Source organism: Syngnathus typhle, linkage group LG12 (genome assembly GCF_033458585.1).
Source record: "Syngnathus typhle isolate RoL2023-S1 ecotype Sweden linkage group LG12, RoL_Styp_1.0, whole genome shotgun sequence".
NCBI lineage: Eukaryota > Metazoa > Chordata > Actinopteri > Syngnathiformes > Syngnathidae > Syngnathus > Syngnathus typhle.
The window spans coordinates 9,206,195-9,219,578 of record NC_083749.1 but is presented as its reverse complement, the minus strand read 5'-3'; the positions used below and the strand labels follow the sequence as shown (position 1 = coordinate 9,219,578).

The window sequence follows — 13,384 nt, the reverse complement described above, 5'->3', positions numbered from 1 at the left end:
GCGGAGGAGCAGTGGCGCCACTCTGTGTCCCTCCGGGATGGACGAACTCCTCACCCTATCCGTAAGGGAGAGCCCAGACACTCTGCGGAGGAAACTCATTCTGCCTAGTTGTATCCACAATGTTGTTATTTCGGCCACGACGCACAGCTTGTAGGAGGGTAGGAACATAGATGGACTGGTAAATCCAGAGCGTTGCCTCCCAGCTCAGTTCCCTCTTTAGCATGATAGACGATACAGAATCTGCATCCCTGCAGATGTTACACCCACCCTCCCATTGATCTCAAACTCCATGCTGAACAAGTTTGCAACATATTTGAACTACTCCATTTGCGCCAGGATCCTATCCCCAACCTGGAGAGAGCACTCCACCCTTTTCTTACTGAGAATTATGGTTTTGGATTTAAAGGTGCTGATTTTCATGGTCTCATATTTGGAGGTGCTGATTTTCATTTTCATTCCAACTGTTTCCCACTCTGCTGCGACCCACTCCAGTGAAAGTGAAATACTCAGGCCAGTAAACCGGACCTTTGGCTGTGCCTAGAAATTCTGTCCAAAACGGTTATGAACAGGATTGGTGACAAAGGAGAGCCTTGGCGAAGTCCAACCCTCACTGGAAACATGTTTGACTTACAGACTCTTTTTTTTCTTGTTATGCATGTAACATTAGAAAAAGAATCAATTTTGCGCTGAGTATTAAAATCACAAATAAAGAGAATGCGTTATTCTTTCCCACTTTTCAATTTCCATTCTGTAATCCCTCCTGTTTTTATTCTCTTGTGAATTTCTTCACTACATTTTGACGTCCTGCTGTTTCTTTATCTAGTGTGATGTCGTTATTTTCCTTCTTACCATAAAACCGTTAGTTCCACACTCTTATCGCATTCCATCCTCCTGCCCTTCCCTGGAACTCATTCTCTCATCATCGTCCTCCCTCTTTCTCCTCTGTCTCCACACATCCATCGCTACCATCCAGCCGAACTAAGGATGTTTACTTCATGCTTCTTACACGCAGCAGCCTAATGACTCGTAATTGGTTCAATTGCTCAACACGCTCAAGGTTAGGGGCTAAAGCGGTGCCACTCTCTCCAGCCTAGCAGTACCAGAATAGAAGCAGAGGGGAAGAGACGCAGTAGTTGAGGCTCAGTACGCAAGTTTTTTTTTTTGTAGCCATGCTGAAAATATTTCAGTATACATAGAGAAGAGACAAAAGACTGGATATTAGGTTGGAGACATAAAATAAGAAAGGATGTGAAAGACAGTTAAAGGTTGACGGTATTTCAAAATTTCACAGGTCAAACTACTCCCGTGGAGTTCTTTTCACGGTGAACAAAGCTCTTATAGGTTTTTGTAAGAGTGCCGTGAATATAAACTACAAGAGGTGGACTTTGGAACACGGACATGGAGTTGTTGGAGGCATTTTACCGAAGGAAGCTTCGAAAGAAGCAGAAGAAAGCGGCGCTGGGCCGGTCTGAGGGGACTCTGTGTCGGACACCGTCGGAAGCTAGCGTCAACAATCTGGCAACTGGTCTCATTTCCAAAGTCCTTAGATTCACATCCAGGTAAAATGGATCATATTGATTTCTTTGATTGCACGCTAAATGATAGTGGCTTTTTGCAACAACATACATATCTATTGAGGGATGATGCATGTATCTCTCGATGGTTGGTTTGGTACAATCCAATTATGGGTATGATAAATGTCATGTTGTTTATCCGGATTATTATTATTACTACAATACTCTTGTAATTTCCTAAATAAAGAGTTTGCAGTACCTTGTTGATTTTGCGTATGAATTGTTATAAATCAGGATATTGTTCTATATTTTTTATTTAAAAAAAAAAAATCGATCGTAGAGCACTATATCGTGATATATCGTGAATGAATAGCAGCAGGCTTTAAGATATCGGCAAATATCGTATTGTAGTTCTTTGTATCGATGTGATATCGTATCGTGACAAAACCCGCGATTTACACCCCTAGTATACATAGGTAAAAAATTACCGTATTTTCCGGACTATATGCCGCTCCGGAGTACGTGTCGCACCAGCCATAAAATGCATAATAAAGAAGAAAAAAACATATATAAATCGCACTGGAGTACAAGTTGCATTTTTGAAGGAACTTAATTTGACAAAATCCAACACCAAGAACAGACATGAACAGGCAACAACAGGCTAAACAATACTGTATGCTAACGTTACATAAACACAAACGAGGAACTGAGAACGTACCTCACGTAACATATTAATAGCTTTTCAAATAACTATAATATAAATAACACGTTTATCAAACCATCCGTGTCACTCCAAATCATTATATCCAACGAAATATTCGTCCTTTGTGTCACTTATAAACAACGCAGCTGCTCACTCCGGAAGTGCATGCGACCCTGACTCATCGTCAGTTGCGGTTCCAGTTATTCCACGAGCCTATATAACTATATATAAACTATATAGCAAACAACTATAACATAAGTAACAATTTTATTGAACCATCCGTGTCACTCCAAATCATTAAATCCATCGAAATCTTTGTTCTCTGCGTCACTTAATAAAAAAAACGCCACTGCTGACTTCGGAAGTACATGCGGCACTGACGCCAGACTCGTTGTCAGTTGCGGTTCCAATTATTCCACAGGCCGATGTAACTATGTATAAGCTATATATCAAATAACTATAACACAAATAACAAGTTTATCGAACCATCCGTGTCACTCCAAATCATTAAATCCATCAAAATCTTTGTCCTCCGTGTCATAAACCACGCTGCTGCTGACTCCGGAGACTTATTGTCAGTTGCGGTTCCAATTATTCCACAGGCCGAATTCGCCCTCATTCAGTTTAAAGTGAAGATAACATGTGGAGTGATCAACTATACGAGTAAGTAATGTGTTAATGATCAAGTAATAATGTGCTAATAATTTCACATATCAGTTGCTCATATAAGTCGCACGCCCGCCCAAATTATAAAAAAAACTGCAATTTATAGTCCAGAATATACTCTATATATGTAAACAACACTGAACATTTCTATCCATCCATTATCTGTACCACTTGTCCTTCTGGGGGTTGCGGGCATGCTGGAGCTTATTCCAGCTGTCATTGGGCAGAAGGCGGGGGATACCCTGAACTGGATGCCAGCCATTCGCAGGGCACATAGAGACAAAAAGCCATCCGCACTCGCAATCACACATATGGGCAATTTGGCCTACCATGCATTTTTTGGGGGATGAAACCGGACGACCCGGAGAAACCCACGCAGGCACGGGGAGAACATGCAAACTCCACACAGGGAGGTGGAATCAAACCTGTGTCCTCCGAACTGTGAGGCGGACCTGCTAACCAGTTCTCCACCGTGCCTGAACATATCTAGAAGAAATACATAAAAGTAGCAGTTTATATGAAAAGTGACATGTGACAACCGACCAAAATACAGCCGCCCGCCCTCCAAAAAAATGCAGAATGAAAATTGCATTCAATTACAATTATTAATTGTTCAGCCCTATTTGTTCGTACATGCGTAGGGATCATTAGTGGTGTACTGGTTAACATAGGTGACTTTTTGGACATTGCTGACTTCATGTGGCAGTCATGGGCTGAACTCCCCAACCGCAATTGCCCTGGTCTTGGTGGAGGGTGTAGTCCACTTGAATTAACTAAAATGAGCGCAGCTCGGCTGCAATTCTGAACTGCATAAACAATGCAGAACATTGACAGTTATTTCGTATAATGGTAGCACAAATGATAAAACACCAGTTGCATTCTTTACGCACGTTCATGAGGTTCTGAGACATGCAGGTTTTCACGTAGCTGTCTTCTACTTAGGCAGATAGGATCTCTTCCTGTTTGTCAACATGAATAAATACGGGACAGCCAAGTGTATCCAGAGTAATGTGAAATGTGAAATCTTAGACAAATTCCAATAACATTAAGATTTTTGTTGCTTGATATGCTGTTCCGCACACAATTCCATAATTACTACAAATTACAGGAGACCTACGTATTTGGATGCCTTCAGTTGTAATAGTTATGATTTTACTTTTTAATAAAAATGATGAATCCTGCATCCCAAATGTTTCGGTCAAGCACGGTCTAACCACATAGGCGTAGTTTTCTTATTCCTTTGGTATTTCTGCAAATCAAAGCAGTTACAAACAGGAGTTTGCGCCTTAGTGAGTGTAAACACAGCTGATTCATCCCCTATAAATTCAGTGCAGGATAGATACACAGTCTGCGTGATGGAAGCAGAAACTGACTCGCTAGAGTCCAGGCAGGAGCTAGTGTGTTTCTAAGGAACTACAAGAAGACTTGTGGATGCCACTTAAGGACTGCCTTGAACACCAATCATTCGCGTCCATGTATGCTTCAACCCTACATACAATTACAATAGCACCTTTTGTGATATAAAGTCACCAATGACGAAGCTGGAGCCTATCCCCGCTGACATGAGAAAGGGTATTGATTTCTGCCACTAACACAGAGAAAGACAGTTTTCTGTGAACCATATAAACATAGTTGGTTTTGGACTGTATGTGAAGCCAGAGAACAAGGAACTATATAGCAAGTATAGTAGATTGAAATTGCAAAAACAATTTGTTTGTGCATAAACCCCGCAGACGCAATGAGACAGCATCTCGTCCTCACTCGTGGCATTCAACAAAACTGGGGGAAGGTCAGCAAGAGTCAGAGCAGGAAGGGATGGACACCATGAGCAGTGCCTGGCACCACAGTTACCACGCAAGGTCAGTGTTTTCTGGATTCTGGACTGTTTCAAAATTACATTGAATACAAAACAAACACAACTGCCCTATAACAGTAAATTCAGAATACAAAATGTATTTATTGTAATGTGGTTCTTTTTGTAGGATTCTTTGTTTATTTCATCCGTATTCTGGTCATTAATCAGATATAGTTTTTTCACTGAAGAAAAAAGTAAATGAATTGGTTGAGGAATAGGAGGAAATTGTTTCATTTACTTTTCGACTCACTTTACAAGCTGAGAAGAATCGGTTCTCATTGAGAGCCAGTATTACATGCACGACAAAGTTCTGAGTATGTTTGCTTCAAAATGGGAAAACAGAATGCAGGGATACAGTATTTGCACAACATACTGTACATAGCTGTAAAAGCAAAACTCTGAAATAATAGTGGAATGACAATTGTTTTTGGAAATGTTCTCTGTTATATTTTTTTTGCTCCTTGTCCTTGGCCGACAGTGATATTAGAGCTATTAAAATTAATCAACGAGTAATTGATTAGCAAATTAATCTACAACTATTTTTATAATCGAGTAATCGTTTACAGCCATTTTTTTTTTAATCATACAATTGCCCAAATTTCCTAATGTCAGCCTCTCAACAGTAATTCTTTAATTTTTGTAGTCATTTATGATAATGAATTTGGTGGGTATATCCCTCATGTGTGATTTTGCTTAATGGTTATTTCTTTCTTTTCATCAGTAAACAATATGTAATAAACATCAGTAAATGGATACATTTTGTAAAACATTTTCATGCTAAAATTTTTTTCCCAATTATTCACCTAATCCAGTGGTTCTTAACGAGGGTGCTAGCATGCTTCCTAGGGGGTACCCTGGGGGAAATTTACAATTTTCCGGGGATAATGGTCAGGTAACCGAATGAAGAAATCTGGAAATCAAGAAGTCATTGTGTTAATTGACATTAGGGATAATGCTAATTAAGCCTTATAGCTGTAAAGTAAACTAATTATTATTATAATTATTTAGGGTTAGGGGTGCGAGAACTGGTTGGTGAACTGAATGGGGTGCGAACAAAGAAAAAGGTTAAGAACCACTGACCTAATCAAAGGAGTAATCAACAGAATTATCTATTTAAAAAAAATGTTAGTGACAGCTCTAAATGATATGTTTAATATAATACAAACCTTTCCAATACCAAATCAGTTGGTTGACCGTACAATGATCCCGTTTAATAGGAGACAAAAGCCATGCCAAGTTTAACAGAGTATTTTGAAACTGTTTCCTGTTCATTCATTGGCCGAGTCAGTTGCACACTTCTTTCATTGGTTTGTTTCTTGATTGGTTGGAATAAAGCCTTGTGTCAAAAGTGTGTTTCGAATCTAGGGCTCCAGGGGATCTGATTGGCTTTCGATATAAAGCATTTGGGAGCACACCGCACATCTACAATAACATTGCATTTAAAACTTGGGACAATGCACCTGGAAAACTACCGTAATTTTTGGACTATAAGTCGCACCGGAGTATAAGTCGCACCAGCCATAAAATGCCCAAATAAGTGAAAAAAAACATATATATGTATATAAGTCGCTCCTGAGTATAAGTCGCCCCCCCACCCAAACTATGAAAAAAAACGCGACTTCTAGTCCGAAAATTACGGTAATGTCATATTGTAAGTGATTGGCATGAACCCTGACTGTGACTGATTCCGGGACAGCCCTTACAGAAGATCCACAAGGGCATTAATGGGAAAAATGATTCGTCACGCTAATTTTTGTTTGTGGCATTACAAAAAATGACATGGACGCAAAGGCTCTCCCTACCTCCTCTCATTTTGCTTGTGCTCCACTGGCACCACTTTGAATGCTGGTTTGCGCCTGCCTCTTAAATTGATCTATATTTCCTAATACATCTTCCATAACTTGGTAAATGAACTGTGCAGCAATTTTGCAGGGCAAGGCACCCACGGGGGTCGTGGGCGTGCTGGAGCCTATCCCAGCAGTCATCGGGCAGTAGGCGGGGGAACTGAACCGGTTGCCAGCCAATCGCAGGGCACACAGAGTCGAACAACCATCCGCACTCGCAGTCACACCTACGGGCTATTTGGAGTGCTCAATTGGCCAACCATGCATATTTTTGGGATGTGGGAGGAAACCGGAGTTCCCAGGGAAAACCAACGCAGACACGGGGAGAATATGCAAACTACACACAGGGAGGGCTGGAGTTGGAATCGAACCCACACCTTGTGAACTGTTAAGCAGACGTGCTAACCCAGACATGGGCAAACCACGGCCCGCGGGAGACATCCGGCCCACGGGGGCGTTTAATCCGGCTCGCCAACCCTCAATAAATTGTATTGTTAAACATTTTTTGGGTCATATTCCCTGCAATGACTGCGTTTCCCCAGTAGATGGGGAACCGCCCGCCCGCACATTTACTACCGGAAGCCGTGACAGAAAGCTCGGTGCAGACTCACAAGTGCGTGTACAAACTCAGTAGTATGGACACAGCGCACTCCGCGCTTTAGTTCGATCAGTGCTGAATTTAGAGTGTGGGCTGTGACGTCACCATTCCCGTAATTCGCGCGCTGAGCTTTCAGATACAGTTTTACGCTAAAGCCACCCACAAAACTTCCACTGTAATTCTTCCATTAAAATGAGTCGCCCAAGGAAAAGAAAGGTGGATGTGAGTGCCGAGTGTTTAAAAAAGATTGGACAATTTGGCTCGACCTACGCGACGTGACGTTCAGCCATATGAACATCATCAACCCGTCACAGATCTAGGTTAACGGACCAACACCTCGGCTCTATCCTAAGAATTGCCACAACACATTTTACTCCAGACTATGATGCACTCGCAAAAAAAGGGAGACCAACAACACTGTTCCCACTGAGAATGAAGAGGAGTTTCTCAAGTTTGTTGTAAAAAAAAATGCATTTTGAATATAATTTGTACAAAAAACAGGAATTGAAACTAGCGATCATTCTCATTTTCAAACAATGCAGGATGCTCAAAGACATTGATGCACCACCTGTTTGCGACTAATATTAACTTTTAAAGTTCTTAAGTTCCTCACCTCTCTCACCAGGTGTTTGTGAGTTAAAGCTCTGCTCTGATTTTCAGATACCCCTCACCGTGTTGCCGTTTTGATTACTTTATTTGGATGTATTTTTTTCGCCGATTCTTCAAGATGATGTATTTGGTCAGAATGTTTGCCATTTGATGTGATTTTGCCTCATAAGAAAAACATCTTTCACAAATTTGACCTGCAGGCCCTGAAGTGATAGAAACTGTTGTTTATAATAACAGTGTCATATTTAATGAGAATCACTTTTTTGGGGTGAAATATTTGTTTTAATGCTGTTAATAAATGCATTTGTTTTTTTGAATATCCGTGCTTTACTACCTAGAAAAGGCCAAAACCTTTTATGCAATGACCTTTACGTGTCGTTTATATTACTTCACACAAACACTACGTCCATCTGCTCCTGGTTCGGCACCCCGGTCAAAATTTAGAACCCAATTCGGCCCGCAAGTCAAAACGTTTGCCCACCCCTGTGCTAACCAGTTGACCATGTGCTGCCTTAAAAGAAAAGCAATAAAATAAAATTGTAATTATATTTGTATTATTAAAATGCAAACTTATGCACAAACCTTTATTATATGTGTGGTATTGCATATTGCGTACCTGTTATGTAAAGAGGAGGCGTTGGTCAGGAGATTTATATCGTCAGACAAACTGACGTCAGTGTTTTTGTCAAACAGCAGTGAATGGACTTAAAAGGCTCTGACATGACTCTGTTTGTTAGGCGGGGGCATTGACGCTAATACCCAAAGAGTGGGGGAATTCTTCATGCTCCCTCCCGACGTCACCTCCGGGTTTCCCATGGCAACATCTCACCCCCAACAACAGATACACGCGCTCCACTCACTCGACTGCTGTACTGCTATGTTGACTTCATACTTAGCTATTCTGGATTTAATGTTGTTTTTAATATCATGGCTTTAAACCTAAGAAACAGTGAGTAGAGGCAGTGGGGCTGACAGAACATGGAGAAGCAGGAAAGTTACTGACACAGAAAAAAGAATGACAAAGACTGCCCTCTTTTCAAAAGCAGCAATTGCATTGTGTTCGGTTGGAAGACTTGGTGAATCAAAGTGTGACGTAGATGCACACGTGCGCAAACACACATGCGCACACACACACACACACACACACACACACACTGTCACTTTCAACACCCAAAACTTCATTTACAGTATGTCTCATGTTTTTTTTTTGTTAGGTTACCACCATCACATTTGTCAAGCTTTTGAGAGAAACACACAGAGAAATCTCTTGTTCTGTCCTCACATCCACTCTTACACTTCTAAATTCGTATTATTCACTTATTCACATATTAATATTAACTCCTTCCATCGAAGATCAGAGTGGGCTTCTAAAGGTGCTTTGTGAAGATGCTTGACTAAGTCTGGCATTTTTGTTACGTGAAATGTGCTTTTATTTAGGTGGAAATGCTTTGATGTGCAAAATGATTTCATAATGAGCTGTCTGAGTGAATTATTTGAATGTTAGAAACACACAGTTGCAATTTGAGGTTTACTACATACATTTTGGAAGTATATCGGCCCTCCGCCCCATTATTTGATAAGCAACGTGCTAAGCAAACGCTGGGCCAGAGAGCTGAATAGCCACTTCACCACCTTCATCAGGAGTAAATCAATCGCACGAATGCAGAAATCCAAACATTCTCAAAGTACTGTTTCCACTAACGCTATTATAAATATAGCAGATTTTCAGCCATATTTGTAAGAGGCCTAATTCTGATTGGAGGATATCCAATACAATGTTTTTTCTCCTCCTTTCACTGCCATGGTGCATATCCAAATTGTGCCACTGAAGTGCACAAAATCGAAAGTGTTTCTCACAGGATGCAGTGGGAATCAATTTGTTGTCTTGTCGTCATGTAAAACCTTTTTTTCAGAGGCATTTGGCTCGTTCATTGGGGAATGCATTTAATTTGACAGCTTCAGGATGCTGGCAAATCCAATAACTTGTTTTTTTATTTGGAACTCATCTTGTACACTCATGAATTGACTGATTATGATTAAAACTGATTATGGATATACAGTAAAATGGATAACATTCATCCATCTATCCTTTTTTTATGCCGTTTATCCTATTCATGGGCAATTGTAAGGCACATATGAACAAACTACGATTCACACTCACATTCACCTCTACTGCCAATAAATGACATTTATGTTGAGTTTATAAAGTTATAATCTGATCCTAACTGAATTTAGCATATATAATACTTTCTAGGTTAATATTAGTAACCTCTCAGTTCTTAATTTAGGAATAGTGAATGCACATTTGTTTAACTGAATACTTTTTGTTTTTGTATGCACATAAAATGATACTTCCTGATACTTAGTGTGTGTCCATCTGTGTGCTGAGCAGTGCCTCCACCACAGACATCTCGGGTGCGTTTGATTCGGATGGCGGCTACCTGAGGAAGAGTCCTGACCAATACAGCTCAAGAGGCAGCATGGAGAGCTTGGATCCTCCTCAGTCAGCGCAGCTCCAGCACCAACATACACTGGGCCATCACACCCACAGTGGGGTCCACCCTGCCTACTCCTCCTGCCAACAACTCTCTTCTGCCAGGTTTGTATAAACAATAACAACTTTAAATGAAGTGAAGCCCATACATGCAAGAGGACATATTTTAGCCAAGTTTAGATGAAAAGTGAAGGAGGAAAGCCTTAATTTTCAATCAGTGCTGCCGCCTGTAATGATTGACATGTGTCATACCTTCGACAATGATTGCATAAGCAGAGCTAGCCAATGACAGTCAAATGTTTTTGTGAATCCTAAATATTGAAACGCAAGTCATACTATGGCAGTAAAATACCAAAACAAACAAAATCTGTAGCAATTTCTGACGATGGAGATTCAAAGTATGTAGATAACAACATTAAGTGAAGTGGATGTCGGGCCACCTTTATGTAATTTTTCCACATACTTGTAAAAGGCTATTAGATTTCCATCGTTTGCTTTGGGTGTCTCCACTTTCATGAGTCAAATGCATCCTTATGAGGTTTAAATCTCAAGATTGACTTGACCTTCCACCTTTTTCACTTGATTAACTCCTTTGTTGCTTTGGGTCCTTCATTATCTTGCTCTCTGATGAATGCTTTTCCTATCGGTTTGATTGAATCTTTCTTTCAATTGGAATATAACATGTTTCTGTTGACTTCTCAATTTATTTTACGACTGCCATTGTGTGTTTCATGATCATCGATGTAGCTTGGTGAGTATATCTTAGAAGAAGCCGTTAAAGACCAAGCCATCACATATAGTGGTTTGGATCTGCTGGTAAAGCCTCTTAATGTTTGTTTATTGAATCTTTTACAAACAGTAACAGATAAACATTGTTTCTGTAATCCATTCATGCAAATTAATCTACCCATTCAATAGCTGTTACGATGTCTTATAGGTTCACAATTTCTCTCATCTCTCTTGTTTACATGCTAGTTATGCCTCAATCTAAAAACAAACATGAAACTGAGCATAGATGTTCACATTATTGTTTGAGAAATTAATGTTGTAGGACGCACCCAGGCAAAAAAAAACATTAAAAATGAGTGGGTTGAAATTAAACATGATATACTTGTACTGAAATGAATTGATTAAGTGATTGTACTCTTTGTTTGGTCATGTCACATGGTACAGACCGTTTGTTGCTATGCAGAGTTCGAGGGGTTCTTGCTGCATAACTGTCCCAAAGGCCAATCAAAATAAAGAAAAAACACCAAGTTTGGCCACACGAGTGGGTAGTAATCAGTCACAAAACACGTCGTGACAGAGACGGGAAGTCAGAGACACACACACGCAAAGCAAATTTCTCTAAAATTCAGCAAAGATAATGAAGTGGTTTCTTCATATCAACTCTCATAACCTTCACATCTCGTTATAGGTCCTCCAACAGCATTGATCACCTCCACAGCAAGCGAGACTCTGCATATTCCTCCTTCTCTACCAGTTCCAGTATTCCAGAGTACCTTGCCTCTGCTCCGACATTCAGTGCAGAGCGCTCCTATTCACTGGAGACCGTACCCCAGAGAGGAGGAAGTAGCGAGATGCAACAAGCTGACATACGTTCCATCCGGACACTTTACAATGCCCAGCAGGGTCTATCTCAGGAGCAGGAACTGAGGTCTCCTTTATCACTACGTAGCAGTGATTCAAGAAGTGGGGAAGGAGTAAAGGGAGGGCACAGCAGAGATTTACCAAGTAAAGTACCATGTTCAGGAAAGTGGTCATTTTTTGGCTTCGTGAATTTAATTAATTAATCTATTTCTTTTTAACCCTTGGTTCAACAGCTGGAGTGTGTTACCGTGGCAGCAGCAACAATAGTGGTGTAAGTAGCAGTGGTGTGCTGGCTACAAACAGGCGCAGTCTGGGTCCAATACGGGCACCTGGAACCAGTCACAGTTCTTATGAAAACCTGAAAGGGGCACCTGCTCCACCCCGGCGGAGCGACAGCTTTGCAGCCATTAAGAACCATGAGAGGCCCAACTCTTGGTCAAGCGTGGAGCAACCCCGGGTGGTTAATAGGTGAGATGGTTGAATCAGAGGTTTCATTTTATTTCATTTCAATTCATTACATTTTTAATGAAAGCTGACTAAAGGCAATACACAATTTTGAAAGAAGCAACATTGATATCAGTAATCTATCATTGGTGTGAAAAGTAAAACATTACACTTAGTGTTTATCCGTGTATTTAGCATGTGAGTGAGAATTTGCTGCGCTACTAGATTACTAAATGTTTTCATATTTTTGGGGCACTCTATACCTTGCTTTCACCATTAATTTACTATAGTCTCATGGATTTTGTTCCAATCAGGTCTCTGCAGAAGGGCTCTTATCATCACTCCAGTGGTTCAGTTGCCTCAAGTGCAGGTACAGTATTTTAAGAACAGAGAGCGAAAACTCAAAATCCACCCCTTTTTCAGCTATACTAATATTCTGTACAAGACATGTTACCTGATCTGGGATTGGCCTGCTGATAGCCTCCAGCTTGTCTGCCACCCTAAAGAGGATAAACAGCATAGAAAATTATTGATTGACATTTTACCTTATTGTAATTTCAGCGAAAGGCTCGTGCATCACCGAGGGTCAACTCCACACAGTCATAGAAAAGAGTCCAGAGAGCAGCCCCATCACAAAACCTCGACAGGGTTTTCCCCTGCCAGGTTCACCTTCTGAACCTGCTACAAGCCTTACAAGCCCAGCTCCTCAATCAGGACGCCTTATTCTTCCCACAGGAGTATACCTCGTACCCCAACCTGAACCTCATTATGCACAGATGCCCAGCTCAAGTCCCATGTTATCCACCTCAGGAGTTTATCCTGCTCTGGCCAAGGACAGCAACCGGCAGCAACAGAAAGTCAGAGGACAGGAGGAGGAGGCGACCGAGCAATTGAGAGATGGAAAACTGCCATCTATCGAAAAAGGTCACCAAATGAACAATTTGTCCCCATATCCCCACTCCACCATTCCAACAGTTTCCACAAAGCAGAGCAGAGTACATGAATCAGAAAGGTAATGATCAAATGTGTCAATCACTAGACATGTTAAACTGTAAAGGTATTCCATA

The 13,384-nt window shown here is 40.9% G+C and overlaps 1 protein-coding gene across 7 annotated transcripts in view; it reads left to right on the top strand.

Moving 5' to 3' along the window:
* The window catches only part of shroom3 (shroom family member 3), a 57,231-nt gene that overhangs the window by 28,061 nt on the left and 15,786 nt on the right, over positions 1-13,384 (top strand). For 5 of the 7 annotated variants that reach the window (XM_061294159.1, XM_061294161.1, XM_061294160.1 and 2 more), the window contains 6 exons: positions 4,617-4,742; positions 10,182-10,388; positions 11,701-12,017; positions 12,107-12,341; positions 12,632-12,687; positions 12,879-13,329. In XM_061294159.1, coding sequence (XP_061150143.1) covers positions 4,617-4,742; positions 10,182-10,388; positions 11,701-12,017; positions 12,107-12,341; positions 12,632-12,687; positions 12,879-13,329 — 1,392 coding nt within the window. Of the gene's footprint in view, positions 1-1,071; positions 1,560-4,616; positions 4,743-10,181; positions 10,389-11,700; positions 12,018-12,106; positions 12,342-12,631; positions 12,688-12,878; positions 13,330-13,384 lie in introns of those variants that run through there. The other 2 variants (XM_061294163.1, XM_061294162.1) reach the window with 2 other exon arrangements.